This window comes from Nicotiana sylvestris, chromosome 6 (assembly GCF_000393655.2).
Source record: "Nicotiana sylvestris chromosome 6, ASM39365v2, whole genome shotgun sequence".
Taxonomy (NCBI): Eukaryota; Viridiplantae; Streptophyta; class Magnoliopsida; order Solanales; family Solanaceae; genus Nicotiana; species Nicotiana sylvestris.
The window spans coordinates 68,484,471-68,511,044 of record NC_091062.1 but is presented as its reverse complement, the minus strand read 5'-3'; the positions used below and the strand labels follow the sequence as shown (position 1 = coordinate 68,511,044).

The window sequence follows — 26,574 nt, the reverse complement described above, 5'->3', positions numbered from 1 at the left end:
CCCAAATTTTGAAATTCCTAATTTCAAGAACACCCAATTTCCCATGAAAAACCCTAGATTTTGAGATGAAATCATGTAAAAAGATGAAATAGATTGAAGAAAAAGAGTTAAGATCCATTTACCTATGATTTGGGAAAGAACTTGCTCTAGAAAAATTGCCCTTATGAGTTTAGGTGTTGAAATTTTGAAGAATGAAGTGAAAATTGCGTATAAATGATGTTTTGTTTAGGTGCAAATGTCGCAATTGCGATAGGAGCTTCGGAATTGTGATGCTCACAAATACGAGACAGGCTTCGCAATTGCGAACCTGCTACATGTCTACTCACCTCGCAATTGCGAGCAATTTGTCGCAATTGTGATGACTGGTCCCTCCCTAATGACTTCGCAATTGCAAAGGGGTGTTCGCAAATGCGATCAAGTGCTGGCCTAGGATTCTTTGCAATTGCGATAAAGACCTCGCAATTGCCAAGCTTGACCTCGCAATTGCGAGATCAGATCCTACAACAAAAATACCAGCTGCAACAGAAAGTTTCTAAGTCCAAACTCACTCCGTGGCCTAACCAAAACTCACTCGAGCCCTCGAGGCTCCAAACCAAATATGCACGCAAGTCTAAAAATATCATACGGACTTGCTAGTGCGATTAAATCATTAAAATAACATCAACAACTACGAATTTAATCAATTTTAAAGGCTAAATTCAATATTTTTCTTAAATTTCACATAAAAGCTTTCTGAAAACACTCTCGGACTGTGCACACAAATTGAGGAGAAGGAAAATAAGATTTTCAAGGCCTCAGAACCCGGATTCGGATTCTAAAATACAAGATGACCCTTTGGGTCATCACAAGTATATTCTTTGCTAATGATTGATGATGCTTACAAATGATTCTGGTCCCCTTTTTATAATAGGGGAACCCTAAATAAAGTACATTTTTATTTACAGTAAGGAATCTTATTAGGACAGCTGTCTAACCGCCTAGTACGGATTCGTACAAATCTATTCGGGGATTTATGCCACGATCTTGGAGATGTGGCAGGAATCCTGCTCATTCTGTTACAAATCCATAACAACATTATCTTGAGGCTGGTCATATTAGGCTCCAATGTTCCGTGAACACTTGATTCTTCGAGCCTTGTACTCGGTCGTTGAGATCGAGCCTGGTCCATTGAGCTCGAACTCAATCCATGATCGAGGCCAACCCTGCACTACTATTGAGTAGCGAGAGAGGGTCGAAACAGCTTTTACCTGATTAAGGTCGAGATCGATTTCCACAAGGAGCTAGAAGTTGGAGTTGGGTGTCTGTCTAAAGTTGAGTTGTGTATGTGTTCCAAATTACACTTCTTAACATTTTTGGTTTTTTGATTTACTTCTAATTTTATCAAACTACAATGCTAAATTAAACTAGCATAAGCTAAGAGTAAACTATTGCGAGTTGTTCAAATGGTTAAAAGGCACTAGGGTAGTGACTTTAGCCTAGGTGGTCAATTGACGGATACTTGAGTTTAAGGCATAATTGACATATTTGGGGAGTATGATATAAATGTTGCACGATTTTACCCACTCTACACCTCTCAGTGGTTCGAGTGATTTTGCCCGAATTGACTTTCTCAAGACCAATTGGGTATGCAAATTTGCACAAACAATCAAGGTTCAAGTCGGGTATTACTTTCTCTAGGTTTAACCCTTTAATTGGGGCTATCAATCTCTTGAGTATGCCTCAATTACTTGTTGGACCAATTTCAGAGACTTAGGCTCTCTTTCTCAAGACGAGCCAAAGTGAACTAAACACAAACTAGTGTTTTCAACCACCAATTCAGCAATTAAAAATGAAATTAGCCAAAATATCAAACACCCATAGTCAATCTAGCCCAAAAACACAAGACCCATCAATTACCCACACTAGGGTTGAGCCACAGCCCTAGCTTATGGGTCTAGCTACTCATAATTAGAGAATAAAACAAAGAAATAGATGAAGAAAAACTTATATTAAGTTATTGCTAAGATAAACTAGAAGATTCAATGTTGAAATGAAGCTAAAATTACTCAAAATAGCTAAAATATTCGAAGTCACGAGCGCAGCCCATTACCCAAAACTATCTGATGAACTAAAAATGGGAAAAAAAGCTATTTATACTAAGCTGAAAAATTTGGACAAAAATACCCCTACGGGGCTAGTGCGGACAGCATAAAATCACGTGCGGCTGCACTAAGGCTCTTGACTTAAAATTCTACTCTCTAAACTCGGGCAATGCGGACTGCACAAATTTGAGTGCAGCTGCGGTGGCTTCTAGTACAGTCTGCATGAAATGGAGCGCGGACCGCATTGAGCTTCAAACTCCAAACTGGCACTTCTTTTATTCTTGACTCTGCGGACCACACTAAATCGAGTGCGGCCGCATTGCTTGTTGGCCTGGAAATCAACCTCTCTGAACCTCACTTGTGCGGACCACACAGAATGGTGTGCGACCGCATTGGACCTGTTTTGCCTGAGGTTTGTCTTGTCTTGGTACTTGTGCAAGTTTCACTCCTTTTTGGGCTGATCTTTGACATTTTATCACTTTGTTGATCATACCTGCAATAAAGCACAACTTGTGAGCCTTTTGGGACTATTTTGTACAAATTTCTAATCAAAACATAAGCAAGAAAGAGTGTAAAATGTATCAAAATTCCTAGTTATCAACTCCCCAAACTTAAGGTTTTGCTTGTCCTCAAGCAAACAAAATAAGACCCACCCCTTAAGGAAAATTCCAAGAAGATTCAGCTGTCCTAAAATGCCCTCATCTAGCATCAATTGGGACTAACAATTGCCTCAATACAAATGAATCAGTAACAACATTTTACTCTTTTAAACACCATGGATTAAGTGCGACACAAGAACATCAAGAGTTGACTCAACACATCAAAGAACTCTTTCTATTACTTTGGTCACTGTGGAACCCAAACTCACACATCCTCAACTCTCGCTAAGCAAACCTCACCTTTAGAATAGTAGCACTCAGAACGAGGTTAATGGAAAATCACTCATCTCTCAAGGAAAAATCACGAGTCCGGTTCTAAGTACCATATGCTTGCCACTTATGTGTGTCACCACTAATGTATGTTTCATTCAACTCAAGATTATATTGGGCTTTTGTGGAGACATAGTGAAGGATTTTGGTTTAGAGTAGGTAATGTTTGGTCTAAGTAGGTTCCATCTTCCCTTAAGCACTTCTTTTGTTTCATTTTTTCTCACATTCATTTGCCTTTTTGAGTCTTTTCACTTCTTTCTAAGGGGTTAGAGAGACATACTGTCACTCTTTCTTGTTCATTTCAAATTTTTTCTCGTTTCTCAACTTTCCACACCTTTCATTCTTTGCTTTTCTTGAATCCCCCCCCTTTTTATTCAATTCTACTTTGAGCATTCTTTTTGTCTTTTTGCTTTTCTTTCTCTTTCATTACCTTTCCTTTTTTTTATTTGTACCTTTTTACCACTTTGTTTCCATCCTCGTCTCTCCCCCCAAACTTATACTTTTGCCATATGCTAAAGGAAAGATTGGGTGCCAAGAGAGGGTATCTTTTAGAACGGGTAAAGGCTTGTATCATGGTTCTATGAAGGAAAAAGATTTAAGGCTCAAAGGGTTGACTAGGGATCTTATCATTGGTAGGTTATGGAAGTGTTCAAGCTTATCATTTGGACCAAGGAGAGCCTATAATCATGTCTTAAGTCAAAATTCACTTAGGATTTTGCCTCAACAAACATTCAGGGCAAGTTCTAGACCAATGGCTTGGGACTTGGACTTGCAATGCAATTTCTCACCACACAAGCTATGGGATTGCTAAAGACACAGAGTCGGGGGCCCACAACGACCTTAGATAAGATATGAGCACACAATGGTCCCGAAAAACCACTTGATGATTATCTGTCAACACAAGAGTCTCAAGGTCACGACTTTCACCATCCTAAACACAACAATTTATTTTTGACCATGAGATCAAAGGCAAATGTGCTAGGCCGAAGTGAAACTTTGCTTGAGGTACCCTTACCACTAACTACTAAAAAGCAAAAAGAAAAATGGACTCAAACCCTTAAGAAGGTTGTCACGCCATCCATCATTGGGAAGAGCCACCCGGTTCAAACGAACTCCATCTTTGGAAAGAACCGCGACATTAAGAAAACCAAAGGCTTATTGCAAACGTTCAGAACAAGAAGCTACGAACATAAATAAGAAGCTAAGAAAGAAAAATTGCGAAAAGTAAAATGAATATATACAAGAGGGGGTTTAATCGAATATACAATAGATGGGATGAATATGTACAATGTAACATAACTTTATATACAGACCCAAAGTAAAATAAAAGTACGAGAAATGTAACAAAATGTTAAAATTATATACAAACCAAAGGTGAAAAATAAAGAAAACATAAAAACTGTCAAATATATACAATAATCTAAATCTATAAAAGTAGGGCCTACCCTCTCAAATGGAAGTTGGCATTGTCCCCAATGCCAACTAAACCAAATAAGCACCAAAAAGAAAAGGGGAAAAGGATATAGAGACTCCCTATGACCAGTCTGTCTGTGTGGGCTCCTGAGTGTTCCTTGGGTCCTCAATATGCTCGGGAACCTCAGACTGGTTCCCTATAGCCTGCTGCTCTGCTGTTGGGACTTGAGCCTGGACCTGGACAGGCTCTTGAGGTGCATCCTGTGGCTGACTAGATGAAGTCTCCGGTGGGTCTGCCAACTGGATGACTGCATAGTCTTCTCGGGGAATCATCCTCTTCCTCTTGGAAGGCCTCTGGGGCTGCTCAGGCTGGGGATGAGCTGCTGGTTCCAGGTCTTGTAGTAATAAGTCCAAAGGCAGATGATATGCCTTCATCCTGTCAACCTCAGCCCTCAGCACCTTTACAGACTCCTTGGAAGCCCACATCTTCTTCAACTTCTTGTGCTCCTTATCAAGCTCCTTGAGAGCCTTGCTGTGTGAATCAACAACATCCGTGAGCACTTTTTGGGTGTCAAGGATTTTCTTCTGGTTGGCCAAAATCTCCTTGAGGGCATCCTCGATAGACTGCGAGACCTGCGAAGGCGGAGGTACCGACTGAGCTTCCACTGTAGTAGTGAGGATAGACAACTTGGACGAAGCTGTCTGTATCCAGTTGTTGATGCTGAGAAGAGCCTGACTCAGTCGGTATGCATTCACTGGGTAGGCTCGGGAAGAGGTTATCTCGGGATCTGCTGAAGTGGATCGATCAGGAGGAATGTTTGCGGAGGTGGAGGCAGGCTGAGTAGGAGCCACTACCAAAACTAGCTCTTCAGACTGGCCAGTTGGAGCAGTAGTTGTTCCCTTGAAGTTTTTGCTCTTTGAGTTATCATCACCCCGTATACTGTACTATGAGAACGGGGCCTTCGCTTTTACCTTTATATTTTTCAACTTTGAGGTCCCTGAAGTACATGGTAAAGAAGCTGGGGAAGGGGTAGTTTCTGTCACCCTCACTGACTACCTGCGTAATTACCCAAGACATTACCTTCCCGACATTAATCGGGTACCCCGCCATGATCGATGCCACCAAAACTGCCCGATAAAGAGGGAGGGAGTTGTCATGAGTAGTGGGGTCCAATCTGCTGCACACAAATGTTTCCCACCCCTTGGCTTCGAAATTGAGACTTCTTCTCAAAATTTTCACTCCCGTATTTAGCCAATCGAGGGTGGTACCTGAGATTGCCAGATACTTTGCCAACTAGGGACGGACCTCCTCGCCCAATTTGATCTTTTCCCTATACAGTTCCTCATCCTCCTCATCAAAGTCGAGGTAATAATTTATTGTTTTCCCGTCAAAAAACACCTTCAGATTTCGCACCTTGGGTACTTTTGTGCCCTTTTTGATGTGGGCAACATTGGTATAGAATTCTTTGACCAGGTGCTTGTTTGTATCCTCACAGTTGTTCAAGAAATACTCTTAGCCAACTCTCTCCCTAAACTTCCTCCTCACATTAGGATTGTGAGGTAATAAGTCTCTATCAACAAAGCTCCTCTCCGGGATCAACTTCCTCACCGGCCACCATTCCCTAAATTTGTGATAAGCTACCTCGCTCACAAACCAGTTTTGCCACACCTCCGGGTTTCTAGTTCGTTCTACCTCGCCAACCTGGGGCTCACCCCTTTCTCCTACTACCTCTTCTCTTACTGCACCCTCTCCAGATAATAAAGTTGTGGGAAAGGTGGAGTATTCATCCCCACTGCCTTCAGTTAAGCCCTCAGACGAACCAGAAGATACATTTGCTGACGCTTGGGCAGCGGGGGAAGTAGGAGAAGTGTCTCTTAGTCTGTTTCTTTCCGGCCAGTCAGGGATGTACTCTGGGATTGAGTCTGAAGATATCTCTCAAGAGGGCTCGTACTCACTCCCAGACATGTCAATGGCCCTATCAGCAGCTTTAATCATCTTCTTCATGTTTTTAATATTTTGCCGGGCTTGAGCAGTCAATCTTACCATTTTCTGTTTCCCTCCCGGGAGGATTCACCTCGACTATCTTGTTTAAAACCCTTGCCTCTTTGTTTCACCATTGTCTGCAAACATCATCCATTAGGCTTGTTAGTATCAGTAAAAATAATTAGATCAGAGTTGTAGAAAAGAAAAAGTTACAGACAATTGCAGAGGTGACACAGTGCGGACAGCACAAAATGGAGTACGGCCACACAGAGGCCAATGCGGACCGCACAAAATGGCAATGCGGTCCGCACATAGGTGGGGTTAAGACTACCCACTCTCTGTATCCAAGCAATGCAGACCACACAAAATGTAGTGCGGCCGCACAAGGACCAATGCGGACCGCACAAAATGTAGTGAGGCCGCACAGGGACCAATGCGGACCGCACATGTAGTGCGGTCGGAGTCCCTGAAGATCAGATTACAGACACTCATCAATGCGGTCTGCACAAAATATCATTGTGGACCGCACTAAAGTACCGCGGACTGCATAGAATCGACCGCGGTCCGCACTGAGTTCCCAGAAGCAACACTCAATTAGGGTTCAATGTATTTTGATTTTAAGTCCCATTTCACACCTAATAAAGGTCCCTAAGTGTTTGCCCAGTGATTTTTACTACCTAATTCTACTTTAATCAAGAAGTCAACTACCCAAACCTAACAATCGAAGAAAATACGAGAAGAACAAAATAATAGACAAGAAAAACAAAAAGTAAAGGAGAATAACAAAATTAAAGCAATTAAAAAGAAGACAAGTTACCATATATGAGATTTAGTGATGATTAATGATTCCTAGCAGCTAGTTACGAGCAAAAGGGATGAAAAATAGTGTTTTTGGGGGTTCTGAGAGTAAAGAGATCGAAAAGTGTAACAGGAGGGCCTCAGGACCTAATTATAGAAAAGGACCTGGAGCCCAGCTTACCAACCCAGTGCGGACCACACAAAATGGACTGCGGTCCGTACCACACAGCATGTTTCAAGTTTGAGAAGGCAACCCACTACGGTCCGCACAAAATGTCATGCGGCCGCAGTGGTCCACCGCGGACCGCACAAAATGTAATGTGTCCGCGGTGGAAAACTTCAGAGAGTTGGAAATTTCATCCTTCATCAGTGCGGTCTGCACTAAATGTAGTGCGTCCGCATTGAAAACTTCAGAGACTGGAACACTTTTTTTTCATTATGTCCTGTACTGCATCAACACAATCCTGTAGCATCTCACAACCAGTTAGTCCAAAAATAAAGCCTATAATACCATGAAAATCAAAGAAAAACAAGAAGAAAAATACATGGGTTGCCACCCAAGAAGCGCCTGATTTAACGTCGCGGCACGACGCAGGTTACCATCAAATCATTTGAGATGAAGAAGTGCCACCACGTGGCTGTCATCAATTTTTCCCAAGTAGTGCTTGAACCTATGCCCATTCACTCTAAAAACTTCCCCATTTTTGTTCTTTAAATCAAGAGCACCAAATAGTCACACACACCACTTTAAAATGTCCACTCCATTTTGATTTAAGCTTTCCCGGAAACAGACGTAATCGAGAGTTGAACAAGAGAACCAAATCACCAACTTTGAACTCCTTGCTACGAGCATATTTATCATGAAGGTACTTCATCTTGTCCTTGTACAAGGATGAACTGGAGTAGGCATGAATAAAAATTCATCAAGTTCATAAAGCTGCTCCACACGAAGATTTGCTGCAACATCCTATTCAAGATTTAGCTTCCTCAAAACCCACATGGCCCTGTGCTCTAACTCGACCGATAGATGGAAAGCTTTCCCAAACACCAACCGATACAGATACATACCAATCGGAGTCTTGTAAGCAGTCCTATAAGCCCATAGAGCGTCATCCAACTTCTTTGACCAATCGGTCCTATTTGCATTGACCGTCTTTAACAATAAGCTTTTGATTTCCCTATTGGAGACTTCAACTTGACCACTTGCTTGAGGATGATAGGGAGTAGAAACTTTGTGATTGACACCATACTTTGAAAGAAAAGTGTCAAAAGTTCTATTGCAAAAATGAGACCCCCCATCACTTATGATTGCACGAGGAGTACCAAACCTTGTAAAGATGCTCTTCTTGAGAAATGCAATAACACTCTGGGCCATATTGTTGGGCAAAGCCACGGCTTCAACCCACTTTGAAACATAGTCCACCACCATAAGAATGTACGTTTTCCCATACGAGCTAACAAACGGGCCCATAAAATCAATGCCCCACACATAAAAAATATCAACCTCAAGAATGGTGTTGAGAGGCATCTCATCTTTCTTCGAAATTCCACCCGCTCTTTGACATTCATCACACCTCTTCACAAGTTCACTTTCATTTTTGTACAAAGTTGGCCAATAAAACCCACAACTAAGAACTTTGGAAGTCGCCCTTGCCTCGCCATGATGGCCACCATAGGGAGAGGAATGACAAGCCACCAAAATACTCAATTGCTCTTCCTCCGGGACACACCTTCGGATCAAACCATCCTTGAAAATCTTGAACAAGTATGGCTCATCCCAATAGAAATCCAAACTATCCCTCTTGAGCTTCGTCATTTGGTTAGAAGAGAGCTCACACGGGATTATACCAGTCACAAGGAAATTATCAACATCGGCAAACCATGGCATATCATTCATCGACACCGAAAAGAGTTGTTCGTCGGAAAATGAATCATTGATCTCTAGGACATCATGAGGCCTCCCCTCCTCCTCCAAGTGGGACAAGTGGTCTGCCACTTGGTTCTCACTACCCTTCCGGTCCACAATCTCTAAATCAAACTCTTGAAGTAACAAGACCCATCACATCAATCTAGCTTTGGAATCCTTCTTCGTCATCAAGTACCAGAGTGTGGCATGGACGGTATGAATAATAACCTTAGCACCCATAAGATACGTCCGAAATTTTTCCATTGCGAACACAATAGCCAAATGTTCTTTCTCAATCACTGTGTAGTTCACTTGAGCGTCATTCATTGTCTTGCTCGCATAGTACACTGAATGAAATATTTTTTTCAATCTTTGACCCAAAACCACCCCAACCGCAACGTCACTCGCATCACACATGAGCTCAAAGGGCAAGCTCCAATTAGGTGCGATAATGATAGGAGTGGTGGTCAACTTATGCTTGAGAAGTTCAAAGGCTTGCATACATTTTTCATCAAACATGAACTTAGCATCTTTTTCTAACAACTTGCATAAGGGATTCACCACCTTCGAAAAGTCTTTGATAAATCTCCGGTAGAACCCCGCATGCCCAAGAAAACTTTGGACTCCCTTGACAGATGAAGGGGGAGGGAGCCTTGAAATCACATCAATTTTTGCTTTGTCTACCTCAATACCATGCTTTGAAATTTTATGCCCAAGAACTATGCCCTCTTCCACCATAAAGTGGCATTTCTCCCAATTGAGAACAAGATTGGTTTCTTCACAACGGGCTAAAACCCTATCAAGATTTTTCAAGCACTTATCAAATGAATCCCTCACAATACTAAAGTCGTCCATGAACACCTCCAAAATGTCTTCCACCATATCAGTGATAATGGCCATCATGCACTGCTGAAATGTAGCCGGTGCATTACACAATCCAAAATGCATCCTACAGAAAACAAAGGTGCCATATGGACAAGTGAATGTGGTCTTCTCCTGATCTTCCGGAGTAATCAAGATTTGGTTGTACCCAGAATACCCATCAAAGAAACAGTAGAAGGCACGCCCAGCAAGTTGGTCTAGCATCTGATCAAGAAAAGGCAAAGGAAAGTGATCCTTACTTGTCACTTTATTCAACTTGCGGTAATCCATATATACCCTCCAACCGGTGATGGTTCTGGTAGGAATCAACTCATTTTTTGAATTTGCATCCACGGTCATGCCACCCTTCTTCAGTACACATTGCACCGGTGAAGTCTACGAGCTATCAGAGATGGGGTGCACAACCCCGGCATCCAACCATTTGATCACCTCTTTTTTCACAACTTTTTGCATTGCCTCGTTCAACCTCCTTTGATGGTCCACTGAGGGCTTTGCATCATCTTCCAGAATAATCTTGTGCATACAGAATGTGGGGCTTATCCCCCGAATATCAGCTAAAGTCCATCCAATTGCCTTTTTCCACTTTTGAAGCACCGCCAATGTGGCATCAAACTGCATGTTAGTAAGACTAGAGGAAAGAATAATTGGCAAACTAGAATTTGAGCCTAAGAACTCATACCTGAGGTATGGAGGCAGTGGTTTCAACCCCAACACCGGAGGCTCCTCAATTGAAGGTTTAGTTGGTGGAGTCTTTCTATTCTCGAGGTCCAAAGACAATTTTCTAGGCTCATAGAGTAAGAGCCCATTCCATGTTAAGCGTTTCACGCACTCCACTCGGCCCTCATCATCATTGACATCAAGATTCAACAATACAGCCTCCAAAGGATCCTCCACATTAATCACTGCACTGGTGTCATCAATTATCACTGCTATGACGAGGTCCACAAAAGAGCACACCTCGGTACTGTTGGGCTGCTTCATCGATTTGCAAACATGAATCACCATTTTTTTGTCACCCACCCGGAAGGTGAGTTCCCCTGCTTCCACATCAACTAAGGCCTTCCCCATAGCAAGGAAAGGTCTCCCCAAAATGAGAGGAACTTCATAATCTACCTCACAATCCAAGATCACAAAGCCAGCTGGCAAGATAAGTTTGTCCACCCGGACAAACACATCATCAATAATACCCAATGGTCTCTTCATCGTTCTATCTGCCATTTGTAATCTCATGGAAGTCGGCCTCGGTTGCCCAATACCCAAAGTCTTGAAAATGGAATAGGGCATCAAATTGATACTAGCCCCCAAATCACATAGAGCTTTAGCAAAATCTGTACTCCCAATGGTGCAAGGAATGGTGAAAGCACCGGGATCTTCAAGCTTTGGGGCCATTGAATGCACTATTGCACTAACTTGGTGAGTCATCTTTATAGTTTCACAATCCATAAACCGCTTCTTTGTTACCAAGTCCTTCATGAATTTAGCATAGCCCGACATTTGTTCAAGAGCCTCCACTAAAGACACATTGATGGATAAGCTCTTCATCATGTCAATGAACTTTTTGAGTTTATTCTCATTTTTCTGCTTCGTAAGTCTTAGAGGATAAGGTGGAGGTGGCCTTGGCAAAGGAGCATTGGCTTTAGGCACAACCGGCTCTGGCATGTCTATTATGTGTTCCCTAGACTGGTTCACATCATTTTGGGTTTCCACCTCTACATCTTGAATATCAATCCTCACTTCTTCATTCAAATTTTCATCAATCACATTTTCAACCACCAAAGGAACTTCATCTTCTTTCAACTCAACATCATCATCCACAATTTGCTTTTGTTTGGAGGCATGCACATCACCGCCTCTCCCACTTCTTGTTGTTACCACCATAACATGATTGTTCCCACCCTTCGGGTTCACTACTGTATCACTTGGTAGTGCACCCTTAGGGCGAGTATTTATAGACTGTGCGATTTGGCCTAACTGCACCTCCAAGTTTCTAATAGAGGTATTGTGGGAAGCCAACTGCGCATCCGAGTTCCGCATTCTTCTTCATCATCTGTTCAAATATCATTTCAATTCTACCTATATCATTGCTAGAAGAACTAGGACCTTGCGATGGAAATGGGGGTGGATTGTTCGGTTGTTGGTACATTGGGGGCCTTTGAAAGCCTTGCCCCCGGTTTCCTTGGTTTCCATTGTTCCATCCACCTTAATTGTTATTACTACCCCAATTGTTGTTATTACCATTCCAATTTCCTTGGTTGTTTTGATTGTTGTTCTGATTGCCCCAATTGTTGTTTTGGTTGTTGTTCCCCCAATTAACATTGCCTTGTTGTTGATTGCCCCAATTGTCTTGGGGTCTCCATTGTTGTTGGTTGGAAGAATTGCCTCTTTGGCCTTCATAATTATTCACGTATTGCACCTCTTCACTTTGTTCATCATAACCATCATTTTGAAATCCACCACAACCATTGTTAAATTGCTCCGAATTCCCTTGGTTCTGTTGCCCTCTTTGTCTTCTATTGTTGACAAGCATGTTAACATCCTCCATGACATTCACTTGGTGAGGATTTTGAACTTGTTGCAATTGTGCCTTCGCTAGTTGGTTCATCGTGGTTGTCAACTCAGCTATAGCCTGCCCATGATCATATAATTCCTTATGCAAATGAATAACCGTGGGGTCACCCTGGGGCACATTGGCTCTACTTTTCCAAGCGGAAGAAGTGTCAGCCATCTCGTCAAGAATGTCACAAGCCTCATCATTTGACAGCTTCATGAAGTTGCCCCGAGCAAGTTGGTTCACTATGCATTAGTTTGTTGTATTAATGCCCCGGTAGAAGGTTTGTTGGATCATCGCCTCAATCATATCATTGTTGGGGCATTCCTTCACCATTGTTCTATAACGCTCCCAAATCTCATGCAAAGGTTCTGTGGGTTCTTGCTTGAACGCCAAGATCTCATCTCTCAATGCAGCCATATGCCCCAATGAGAAATTTTTTGCAATGAACTTATCTACCAACTCATCCCAAGTAGTGATGGAATGGTTAGGAAGTCACTCGAGCCAATCCAATGCCTTCCTTCTAAGTGAGAATGGGAAGAGTCTCAACCTAAGAGCATCCTCGGACATATTAGTTTGCTTGCTCCCCCAACATGTATCCACGAACCCATTGAAATGTTTGTAAGCATTTTGATTTGCAGCGCCCGTGAAGTACCCACGTTGCTCTAGTAAGGTCAACATCACATTGGTTATTTGAAAATTGCGCGCCCGGATTTAGGGTGGGATAATAGCACTTGCATAGCCTTGGTTCGAAGCACTTTAGGAGCCACTCTTGGAGGTGGCGAAGGAGGGTCTGAGATATTGTTATTAACATTAGCATTAGCCTGACAGCCTCTACGTTGTCCTTGAGGTACAAGAGGCACCTCATCATCTCCAACATCATCTACCTCCTCCCCCGCAATCACATTTCCAAGAGGGTCATTGGCATTGTTCGCTGCCATTTGGTACCTGAGTTGTGACACAAACAAAATTTGTAACAAAGAAGGAAAGAAGAACAATACACAAAACTATTTAGATAGATAGCCAAAACCGTTAGCTCCCCGGCAACGGCACCAAAAAGTGATCGATGCCAACCCTGCACTACTATTGAGTAGTGAGAGAGGGTCGAAGCAGCTTTTACCCAATTAAGGTTGGGATCGATTTCCACAGGGAGCTAGAAGTTGGAGTCGGATGTCTGTCTAAAGTGGAGTTGTGTATGTGTTCCAAATTTCACTTGTTAACATTTTTGGGTTTTTGATTTACTTCTAATTTTATCAAATTACAATGCTAAATTAAACTAGCATAAGCTAAGAGTAAACTATTGCAAGTTGTTCAAATGGTTAAAAGGCACTAGGGTAGTGACTTTAGCCTAGGTGGTCAATTGACGAATACTTGAGTCTAAGGCATAATTGACATATTTGGGGAGTATGATATAACCGTTGCACGATTTTACACACTCTACACCTCTCGGTGGTTCGAGTGATTTTGCCCGAATTGACTTTCTCAAGACCAATTGGGTATGCAAATTTGCACAAGCAATCAAGGTTCAAGTCGGGTATTACTATCTCTAGGTTTAACCCTTTAATTGGGGCTATCAATCTCTTGAGTACGTCCCAATTCCTTGTTGGACCAATTTCAGAGACTTAGGCTCTCTTTCTCAAGAAGAGCCAAAGTTAACTAAACACAAACTAGTGTTTGCAACCACCAATTCAGCAATTAAACATGAAATTTGCCCAAATACCAAACACCCATAGTCAATCTAGCCCGAAAACACAAGACCCATCAATTACCCACACTAGGGTTGAGCCACAACCCTAGTTTATGGGTTTAGCTACTCATAATTAGATAAGAAAACAAAGAAATAGATGAAGAAAAACTCATATTAATTAATTGCTAAGATAAACTAGAAGATTCAATGTTGAAATGAACTCAAAATAGCTAAAATATTCGAAGTCACGAGCACAACCCAGTACCAAAACTATCTGATGACCTAAAATAGGAAAATAAGCTATTTATACTAAGTTGAAAAATTTGAAAAAAAATACCCCTGCGGGGCTAGTGCAGACCGCACAAAATCACATGCGGCTGCACTAAGGCTCTTGACTTAAAATTCAGCTCTCTGAACTCGGGCAATATAGACCGCACAAAATCTAGTGCGGCCGCAGTGGCTTCTAGTGTGGTCCGCATGAAATGGAGCATGGACCGCATTGGGCTTCAAACTCCAAACTGGCACTTCTCTAATTCTTGGCTCTGCGGACCACACTAAATCGAGTGCGGCCGTAGTGACTCCAATGCAAACCGCATTAAATCTCATGCGGCCGCATTGCCTGTTGGCCTGGAAATCAACCTCTCTGAACCTCACTTGTGAGAATACACAGAATGGTATGCGACTGCATTGGGCCTGTTTTGCCTGAGCTTTCTCTTGTCTTGGTACTTGTGCAAGTTTCCCTCCTTTTTGAGCTGATCTTTGAGATCTTGTCACTTTGTTGATCAAACCTGCAATCAAGCATAACTTGTGAGCATTTTGGGACTATTTTGTACAAATTTCTAATCAAAACATAAGAAAGAAGGAGTGTAAAATGTATCAAAATCCCTAGTTATCAATCCATCCTGAACTCAGGCTTAAGGCGACCCCTCATGACCGGGATATCAGGCATACCTAATTTCGACCGTATACAGTCTCAATTCCAAATCTTGAAACAATTAAGTGTAACGACCCGATAGGTCATTTTATGTATTTGCTCCCTTTCCTTTTGTTGCTTCACATATGTGTATTTTTGGTTTATGACTTACGGGGTTAATTAATTCTGTTCCAGGAAGGTTTCAGATTGATTTGGACCCTTTGATTCTTGGCGTATCATCCTAAATTAATTATGTTGACCAATGTTTAACTTTAGTGAAAACAATCCTGGAACAATATTTTGATGGATCCAATAGGTTAGTATAGTGATTTTGAACTTGGGCATATACCCGCAATCGAATTTGGAGGTTCGTAGGTCGATTTGTGTTGGTTTGCTGAAAGTTGGCAATTTGAGGTTTAGAAGTTTGACCATAGGTTGACTTTTAGCTATCAAGTTCGGAATTTGGATTTGGGACTTGGAATAGGTCTTTTATGGTATTTAGAACTTGTCTACAAAATTTGGCGTCATTTGGAGTTGATTTGATAGGATTCGGACGCTTGGTTGCAATTCTAGAAGTTCTTGAATTTTTCTTTGAAATTCATGCGTTTTGATGTACGATTCATAGTTCCAGATGTTATTTTTGTATTCTGATTTTTGGAGACTACACGTTATACCTGCTTGACCTCTGCAAGCCTCAGAGTCATCTTTTAATATCTCTTATTACTCTTTGTCCTTCATTTAGACAGTGATGTATATTGAGATTTTAGCATCTTTCTGTAGAGCTTATGACTCAGTCTCATCGGATTTTGGGAAATAATGTATTGTGGCTCAGTATTGAGATTCTTTTGAGACTAATTAGTTTATATTTTATTTTTTTGTTACTTTCTTTTTCTTATTATCTTGTTTGCTAGGATTACCTACTCTTACAGACTAGGTGCCATCACAACATCCTAAGGTGGGGGATTTGGGGTCGTGACAACTTGGTATCAGAGCTTTAGGCTCATAGGTGTTACGAGTCATAAGCAAGTTTAGTAGAGTCTTACAGATCGGTACAGTGATGTCTATACTTATCTTCGAGAGGCTATGAAACTGTTAAGAAATTCCACTTCTTTGATTCCTTATCGTGCGAATTGGTTGACTTCGAAATCTGTATCTTTGTCTTTTATTCTCTCACATATGGTGAGGACACGCACTACTGGATCCGATGATCAGACATCCGCACAACATGCTAGAGCCGCACGAGCCGGGGCCGGGGTAGAGGCCGATGAGGGGAACGTGCTGCAGCCACAACACCTGCCTGAGCAACGACTGAGAAGCCACCAGTAGCTCTAGTTAGGGGACAGGGATCTGAGGCATCTGTTACTGCCCCTATACTTCAGGAGACCCTAGCAGAGATCTTGAGCATGTTCGGCACTCTAGCTCAAGTGGGGTTAATTCTCCTTGCACTAGCCACATCTCAGGCCGGGGGAATAGCTCATACTCCCGCGGCTCGTACTCTAGAGCAGCGGGTCTACATTGATCAGGTCCCAGGTGCTATGCTAGCACAAACAGTTATTCCTATCGAGCCTGAGATCAGACCAGCTGCATCTGAGGAGAAGAGGAGACTTGAGAGGTTCAAGAAGTATGATCCTCATACTTTTAGTGGTGCAACTACCGTGGATACTCAAGGTTTTATAGAGAAGTACCAACGTATTCTCCGCACCATGGGTATTGTGGAGGTGAGCGAAGTTGCTTTTACAACATTTCAGTTGTTAAGAGCAGCGTATCTATGGTGGCAATCTTACAAGGAAGGTACTAGCTGATGCAGGCCCACTCACTTGGGTTTAGTCCTTGGAGATGTTTTTGAGAGAGTTTGTCCCCCAGACCCTTCGGGATGCATGGCGCACAGAGTTTGAGTAGCTGCATCCGGGGACTATTGACCAAACTTTGACTTGCGAGGTTGATTAGTTCCATTCTGGGAAGCTTTCAGGTTGATTTGTACACTTTGATTCTTGACCTTGAATTTTAAATTAGAAAATATTGACCAAACTTTGAATTTTGTAAAAATGAACCCGGAACATTGTTCTTATGGCTCCAATAGCTTCGTATCATGATTTAGAACTTGGGCGTATGCCCTAAATTGATTTTGGAAGTCCGTAAATTGATTTATGTTGTTTTGTCTAAAGTTGGCGATTTGAAGTTGAAAGGTTTGACCGTAAGTTGGCTTTTAACTATCGAGCTCAGAATTTGATTTTAAGACTTGGACTAGGTCCGTTATGCTATTTAGAACTTATTTGCAAAATTTGATATCATTTGGAGTTGGTGTGATAGAATTTGGACATTTAATTGTAATTCTAGAAATTCTTGAAAATTTACTTTGAAACTTATGTGTTTTACTATTAGATTCATAGTTTTAGATGTTATTTTTGTGTTTTGATCATGCAAGTGAGTTCGAATGATGTTTTTACACTTGTGTGGAGGTTTGGTTTGGAGACTCGAGGGCTCAGATGAGTTACGGACATATTCCGAAGTGTTGGACTAAAATTTGCAAAATCTGATGTCTGGTGCCTCTGGTGTCGCAATTGAGAACATCAGGGTCGCATTTGTGACCTTAGCAGGGAACCCACAGGTATCATAATTGTGATCTCTGGGTCGTATTTGCGAAGAGGTCTTGGGTTGGGCTAGGTTCGCATTTGCGATGGTCTTCATCGCTTTTGCGAGGACAGCAAGGTCCGCAATTGCTAACCCATCTTCGCATTTGCAAAGAGCTTCCCAAGCCTGTCAGTGCCGCAATTTCGAGATTTTCTTCGCAATTTCAAGGGTTCGCAACTCTGAACCCATATCACAATTGCGATAACATAAGCTGAACATAAAGGTTGAAAGTCGGGATTTCATCTCCCATTCTCTCATTTCATTAAACCTAGACTCGATAGGAGGCGACTTGGAGAGGGGATTCTTACCTACAAACTTTGGATAAGTGATTCTAATCATATTCCATAAATATATCTTAGATTTTAACATCGAAATCATCTGAATCAAAGTGAAAACTTGTAAAACTTTGCCAAGTTTTTAAAAAATAAGAAATTTAGTTTTGAGAGTCGATTTGGACTTGAATTTTGAAACTAATCACATATATGAACTCGTGGCGTCATAGGTAGTCGGAATCTACCATTGGACCCGAGTTTTGATCGGGCGGGCCTAGGTTGACTTTTGTTGACTGTTTGGAAAAAGTGTAAAAATCATAACTTTTCTATTGTAATTGATTTTCCTAGCATTGTTTGATGATATTAAGCTGATTTTGGTTAGATTTCAGCTGTATAGAGGCGAATTTTAGGGAAAAGGCTATTTTCAAGGGCTGAATTGGCCTAGTTGAGGTAAGTATCTTGCCTAACTTTGTGTGAGTGAACTATCCCGTAGGATTGGTATTGATTAATTCATTTGTGCTATGTAAAAGTTGTGTACGCAAGGTGACGAGTGGGTACATGGGTTGTACATGGTATTTGACCGATTTAGGCTACTTAGACTCTTCCATGCTTTAATTGAATCGTCGAATCATGTTCTAACTTCTCATAGTCAATCTATGAGAATTGACTTCTTGTTTGGTGGGAACACTTCTTGTTTTGTTCTTCCTTGTTTTGTCAGTTATTGTCTGTATATGATTATTATAGTTTTCTTTAACTGATTTGCTTATTTTATTTATGTGCTTACTATTTCGGTATTAGTTCATGCTGTTAAATGTTTCGTATCAGTTATTTCTCCGTTTTTCATTATTTATCATAATTATATGTTTTCATATTGTTTATTTATATCCTAGTAGGTATCTTGACCTTGCCTTGTTATTATTCTACTGAGGTTAGGCTTGATACTTACTGGTACCGTTATGATGTATTCACACTACGCTTCTGAATATCTTTTTATGCAGATCCAGGTACATCTGCTCATGATGGTCGTTAGTGATCATCTGTTAGCTGCTTTACGGAGACTTCAAGGTATGCTTGTTCGGCGTCCGCAGGCCTCGGAGTTACCTTCCTTTACTTTTACTACTGTTGTATTTTTCATCCAGACAGTGATATATTAGACACTCCAGTATGACTCCGTAGAGCTTATGACTCATTTCTACCGGTCTTGAGGAGTGTACTATTGTTGATCCTGCTTTCGGAAGTTTATATAAGTTATTCAGCCTTGTTTTAGTATTTTGTTAGTTATTTCCGTCAAGTTATTATTAGCTGTTAGGCTTCCCTAGTTGTAGAGACTTGGTGTCATCACGACAACCTACGGAAGAAAATTGGGGTCGTGACAAATTCAAGTCTTAGGCTAGAGTTAGCTTGAGCATTTTGCTACAATTAGAGTGGTTGTAGGCAGTCATGTGGCTAGGATTTAGTCTCTTAGGTTATAAAGTTTTGTAACCTGAAATTGCTCGTTATTTTGAGTAAAGTTTTTGTGAGAAATCTCAAATATGAGTCGTTGTTTTTAATCCCTTGAGCAAGGATGTTTTCCACGTAAAAATCTTCTGTATATTTAATTATGCATTTTACTATTTTAATTATTTAACGAACGAGCAGATTCTTATAAGAATCAAGTTCTTATAAGAATCAAGTTCTGTTGAGTGGATCGTACTCAACAGAATGTAACGAATCCGGCTTACAAGGGTGATATTTTGTGCTTAAAGGATGGATCGTAGACGTTAGGCTCAGTCTTGGCAGTTAGGAAATTAAAGTTCCATCCATTTAAAGGCTCAGTCCCTTTATATTTTAAGTACAAGTTTCAACTATGCCTTATATTTTCAGTATTTCAGTTATGCCCTTCCGGTTACGTTAGTTGGAAGTCGTAAAGGGAATTAAGTTTTGTTAGAAATCAAGCTGTAATTTTGCTAGACGTATTCATTTTGGAAGGAGCATGAGAAACCAATGTTTTAAAAGGCGGGAGTGTGAGCCGAAGCGTTTTACCTCTGACGAGGCAAGGCATAAGCCCTGTGATATGGAGCGTAAGTTTCATGGATCTTTAAATTTTACTAATTTTAAGAATTTTAAAATAGTATAAAATAAACAATAATTATTATAATTACATTAAAATCGCAAAATTATAATAAATAATATATTTAAAATATTTATAAACTATAATTCAACTATGAATAATGCGAAAAGTATGACATATATCATAATATGCGAATTAGCTGCAACGTCGTTACAACTCAAACATCAAAAGTAATGTATTCGATTCGAAATCTTATATGTATCTCTTAAGGAGTAATGAATCTTGAAAGAATTTCGCTATTATAATTTGATATTTTTTGTAATATACTCCTTTTATTTAATATGCTTTATATTGGAAAGAGAATTTATATAAAAATATAATTCACAATTAAATATGATTCTCTTGCCTCATTTATTTTTAAGTTTCAATAAGTTAATAAAGTGATACATAATTCACTATACTGTACGATGATAACTAATTATTTGTAAATTATTACTAGCTAATACCGAGCCATTAAATTAATAAGTATTGTATCTCGTAAACGTGAAATATCTTTTTTAGGAAAAAAATTATAAAAAAATTTATGGACTATTATATAATAAAGGCACAACAAAAGTTAATAAATAAATACTTTTAAATAAAATTTTATTTAAAATTTCCTATCATAGCAGTCTTAGTGGATAACGTGCAATAACTTTTATTTTAATAAAATACTCTCAACTTAATGATTTATAATTAAAAAAAAGTAATTTTGAACGGTCAACAATTTATTAAGAAAATTCGAGGATTTGCAATATTAGTTACACACAATTACATAAAGTTCTATTAGGAGCCCAGCACGTTGGGCGTTGGGCGTGTTTGAGTCGGCCGAGGCATAAGCCTCACATAACTAAGCCCCACACATAATTCTAAGAGCGTTTTACGAGTGCTCCGCCCCAGGGCAAGCCCCGGGCGAGTCCCAATTCTGCCTTTTAAAAGAGAGATTCAGACCCCCCACCCTCTCTCTCACATTCGTTCTTATCCTTCTCTTCTCAATTGCTGTAGATTTCTTTTTCACGATTTTGATTAGCCATTGTGATTCGTCCGTGACTACCAAATCAAATTAGCTATGATCCAAATATTTTTTCTTTATCTTTTCTTAATTATTAAAACGGAGCTAAATTAATTCATTTAAGCAGAGGCAGATCTATGCTATACAAAGAGGACTCACCGTTACTCGTAATGTTTGACAAAAATTTCATGTATATATGTATATATTTTTAAAAGATTGTGATATATTAATAATGGACATCCTATATACCAAGTTAATTTTAGTTGAATTCAAAAGTGCCTTCAAATTGTGGGCCGCCTCTGCGTATAAGGCAATAAGACAGTGTAGCTTTTCCTTTTTTCCAACTTCATTGTCAAGAAAAAGACCAACAAGATCTAACAATATTTACACAAAATATAAATACACAGTTAACCCACTTTTTGCTTCAGACTGCAAAGGAAATAACCACTTCGGGAGGGAACAGGACAGGAAATAGAAAATGCAAAATTATTCCCCCCACCAACTGCAACACGCCAATTGGTGAAAGAAAACTATTAGTATTCTAATTTCCTTGCTTAGTGAAGCCCTTATTCTGGAGGAGGTGACTGAAGCTGCAACACAACATTGTGTGACATCCATCGCCCACTTATTAATACATTTGTTTTATATATATATATATATATATATATATATATATATATATGCATATACGTATTGCTCAAAGTGAAAAATAAACTTGCCAATATATATCTCAATCCCATCCATCGTCCTGGTGGCCAGAGACAGGCCTAGTACTCTTCATCTGTGTCTCATTCTTCTGTTCATCCTCCCCTGATATTTCCTCCAGTGACCTTCCTTTTGTCTCAGTCACCAAAAAGGTGCAGCAAAATCCAATCATATTTGTGAAGGCCAAAAACATCATGGCTTTCTTGATTTTATGAATATTTCCATCTTGCGTGTACTGCTGCACCCCAAATGCACTAACCATTGCCCCTGCCTTTCCAGATGCTGCGCTCAGGGCGTGGCAAGTGGATCTCACTCTTGTCGGGAAGAGCTCCGCGGGGAGCACAAATGTTGTCGAATTGGGTCCAAAGTTGGCAAAGAAGAAAGTTAAGCCATAAAGAGCTGCGAATGTCCATTTGTGATCTTTTGTCTTTAGGTAATCATATTTGATCCCAATGATTGCCATGAAAACTGACATCATGAAGAACCCCATCAATTGTATCTTAAACCTGCCGATTTTCTCAATGAAGAATACTGTGAACCAGTAACCAGGGAAGGTACCGAGCAACGCAATCACAAACATTGCACGTGATGTCTCAAACATCTCCATCAACGCAGAAATGCTCTTGGCGTCGCTAACTAGACCCATGGTTGGGAATATGTCCTTCTGTGTGAGATTTTGGCTGTAGAAAGCTATGTCCAACAAGAACCAAGTACTCATTGTACCTATTAAGTGAAGTCCGTGGCGCATGAAGAACTCATTGGAGAGTAAAGGGTACTCATTGGCTGCTTTAAATTTGGCCAATTTTTCTCCTTCTGCTTGAATTTCAATGTCAAGAACCTTTCCCATGTCAAGCGCTGCTTGTTTAGCATTTCCCTCAATAATAGCAGTGTAACGCCCTGTTTCCGGCATCTTCATTCGCCAATAATAGGTGAGAAGAGCTGGAAGAGCTCCAAGCATCAATACTATTCGCCAAACATAATCTGCCTCAGGTTCCGTGGAGAAAACTTCATCCACATTAAACGCTTTACCCGCGTAATTCATAAGAAAGATTTTCGAAACAGTCATTGAAACAAGGCCGGCAAATACGATCCCAACGCCTTGCATAGCAAAAACTGCAGCAATAAACGCCCCACGAGTTCTCTTATTTGCATATTCGGACATGATTGTGGCAGAAAGAGGATAATCTCCTCCAATGCCAAATCCAAGCCAGAATCTGAAGAAACAGAGTGTCCCCATTACAATTTTTTTGCTATACCCGAATGACAAACCAGAGCAAAGTGCACAAATGACCATGAGGATTAAAGTGAGTCCATAAACTTTCTTTCGGCCAAGTTTGTCTCCGAGCCAACCAAACACGAGCTGGCCAGTTAAAGTACCAACCAAAGCGACTCCAACTACCCAATTATTAACAGGATGAGGCAGTTTTCCAGGGGCGTGCGTAGCAGGATCGTAGTAATAAAGACGGCCTAAGAGTTTGGAGACAGTGGTGATACAGAAGAGATCGTAGGCATCTGTGAAAAAACCCATTCCAGCAATGATAACGGCAGTGACATGGTACCATTGGGTTCGTGCTGTGTCAAGTGCATTGAGAACTGTAAGATTGTTTGAGGCCATGTTTGCTTTTTACTGCAAATTTAGGCTGTGTTTTCATGGTATTGTTTTGGTGTATGTAACTCGCATATATAGACTCAGCGCACAATGTGAATTAAATGACGTTTAATCCTAAGCGTTCAGTGGCTACAACAAGAAATTGGGGATAAGTATCCACAGGATATCTTCTTCTTTGCTTAAATCAAGCATATGCTTCAATCAAAAATAACCTAGGACAAAAAGTGCGCATGCTTATGCTTTATATGACAACTTTTTCTTGTTAGTCGATGTCAAAAAAAAAAAATACAAATTTATATACTTGAAATAATTTAACTTTAAACTTCTTAGTTTACTTTAATAACACATTTTTATAGTCATGACATATTTAAAATTATAAAACTTTTTCTTTATTTATTAAACTCATCTATATCTATATTATATTAAAAGTGAGAATCCCATAACTTAAAAGCTGAATTACCAAAATATCCTTCTAAAAGAAATTATTTTATTAGTATAAAATAAATAAAAACATCAAATTTATTCGAAAAGATACAACCCTTCAGATTAGTTACTACGTAATGTTTAAACTGCTTCTTAACTGAATTCCTAGGTACTCTCTAATTAATTTATATTTATACTACTCTTCAGATAATAAGTCATCCAAGTATGATCGTGCCTCTTTGAAACCAAATACAAGATAATGGCCTTCCATGAGATAGAGAAAAAGGGATTAAAAGCAAAATGCAAAATTGCTCTACGAGTACAATACAAAACAGTAGTTTTGCTCTTAGGGAACTAAAAAAATATGAATATTAACATATCAAATTTGATAATGCAATTCTAAAAAGATGAAGTCACGGAATGGGAGTAGAGGAACTGAAAAGAAGTTTAAGAGGATGAAGGAATGAGAATAGTGATGCGTCATTACAAACAGAGATACTACGAAGCGGCATTGAATATGTCAAAAGACACGACTCTAAAGAGTCAAACTGTGAGAAGGTGTCGCGTGAATTGGCAAGGACTATATTCTGTCAGGCCCTAATTTGGACATATTAGAACAGTTTGATAACAAAAAATGGGTTTTATTTTTTTCACTCAACTTATAATTTATTTGTTGTTTTTTTCCCTTAATATTTTATGAAATACAACTTTTAAAGATGTTATGGTGGATGATCGCCATCTCATACTTTTTATTGTGTCTTGTATAAATGCTATGATTAGAAACAAGAAAGGCTATAATAGTTGTTCCTTTTGACATATGAATCCGTTTATTGTCATACAATTTACAGTTATGTGAAAGATTATAGTTTCAAGGTTAGTAAGACGTAGATTAGGCTTCATTATTATTTGAACATATTTTTGAGATTATGAATTAAATTAGGGTTACATTAGACATAATTTAAAGGTTGGTGACCTTTTATTATAAATTTAAAATCTCTTACATTAGATGTAGATTTATCATGTTTCTCTAAATAGTTAATGTTTTCATTAATAATTAAATTTTAAAGAAATCATTTAGTTGTTTAGCCATTAGGAATTTTTCAAGTACTTAGTTATTTTATTAAACAACACAACTCTTGAGAGAGAAAAGATACAGGTTTTTTTTCTTTCTATTTATAGTAATACAATTATTAAATAATACTGCTATATATAACAACTCGATGTAATTTTACTATAGGTGTTTATGAACTAAGAAATTAGTATTGATTTATGATGATGATAATAACTTATTTTTTATCTATCAGTTGTACGTACTGAACATTAAGAAAATTAAACGTAAGGGAGAATAAAATTAAAAGTGTCTAACTTTTTTATATCGAACAAAAATAATTGGGTGACAAAAAATGAACGAAATAGTTAATAAGCTCTATTGAGTCATGTTTATTATTTGCAATACATCTACATATTCAAACTCAAATTTCGAAAGACACACGTTCAAACTCATGAAAAATCTTGTCTTCTGAAAGAGGTAGTTTTTGTGCTCCTTATTTATTTATTTAAATAAATAAAAGGGTCTTGATCCTCCTTAATCAGTACTCTAGCACTTGAATAATTACTACATTTTAAATAAACTTTATTTATGAGCAAATAAAGAATACTATGCTGAATTAGCACCAAATAAAAAATCCAATATAGGTATATATAAATCTAACTCTACATTAAATCTAAATCAATATTTATGTTATTATAAAAGTACGAACCCCTAAACAAAAATACTAGTAATCTAATTATCCTTCTAAATAACCTAAATGTCTTATTTATAGAATAAATAAAAATATCGACCGCACAAACATGAGCTTCAAATCATATTATTTCCTCGCTTATTTCCTTGTTTACTTGATCGTTAATGTAAGCTTTGGACCAGAAAATAGAATTATGGGTAGAGGTATAGAGCGTGAGCATAATCCAACGGATCGGCAATCAAAGCCCTCAGTGAAGTGATAGGGACATTGAGCTTGTTGGAAAAATCACATGTATCTATTTAAATTTGGATCGTTCCTTTTCGTAGGTTCAGACAATATTTAATTATCCAGACATCGACAAACAAGTTTCTATACGAAGATTCACACTGATTATCACAGTAACTGGTACCTTATTCTTTCGTGTATAAAAGCTTATAGATATTAGAAATATAACTTTATAATACTGTGTGATCATAACTCGACACCCACGTGCAATGCACATGTCGAGAAACTATTATCCTAAAAAATGAAAGGAGGAGTAATAAATTAAGCTTCTTGGTGATCATTACGAGAGACAGCTACAACGTCTAAACCTGCTTGATCTTCATAATGACCACTAGCTAGTATTAAACAAGCTTTAACATTTGTATTTGTTTCGGACAAAGTAGTACCACATATTAGGGGACAAATGCTTTTGGTTGTTATATAGTGGATTACTATTTGGTTTTCCAGGATGTATACGGTCAAAATCGGACTTGCCCTTTTTGTATGATTAATCAAAATCGGGGTGTGACAGACCAAAGTTTGACTCCATGTCATACCGGACCGTGACACGAAGTTAGATTGCCAAGCTCGTGACTCAGGGACCGATCGAGATCGAGACTAGCCAAGATCGAGATCAAGTGGGATAGAGATCGAGCAATAGCGAGGGAAGACCACCGAGCCAAATA

At 39.4% G+C, this 26,574-nt stretch overlaps 1 protein-coding gene across 2 annotated transcripts; it reads right to left on the bottom strand.

Moving 5' to 3' along the window:
- Positions 1 to 21,875: 21,875 nt before the first annotated feature.
- On the bottom strand, positions 21,876 to 24,394 carry LOC104240175 (low affinity inorganic phosphate transporter 5-like). 2 transcript variants are annotated; one of them, XM_009794952.2, is made up of 2 exons: positions 24,382 to 24,394; positions 21,876 to 23,443 (listed from the first exon to the last, which is right to left on the bottom strand). In XM_009794952.2, the coding sequence occupies exons 1-2, from the start codon at positions 24,392 to 24,394 to the stop codon at positions 21,876 to 21,878; spliced, it is 1,581 nt and encodes a 526-aa protein (XP_009793254.2). The 2 variants fall into 2 exon arrangements, with proteins under 2 accessions (XP_009793254.2, XP_070006101.1); XM_070150000.1 differs by lacking the exon at positions 24,382 to 24,394 and having other exon boundaries at positions 21,992 to 22,016; positions 22,069 to 23,465.
- Positions 24,395 to 26,574: the final 2,180 nt, after the last annotated feature.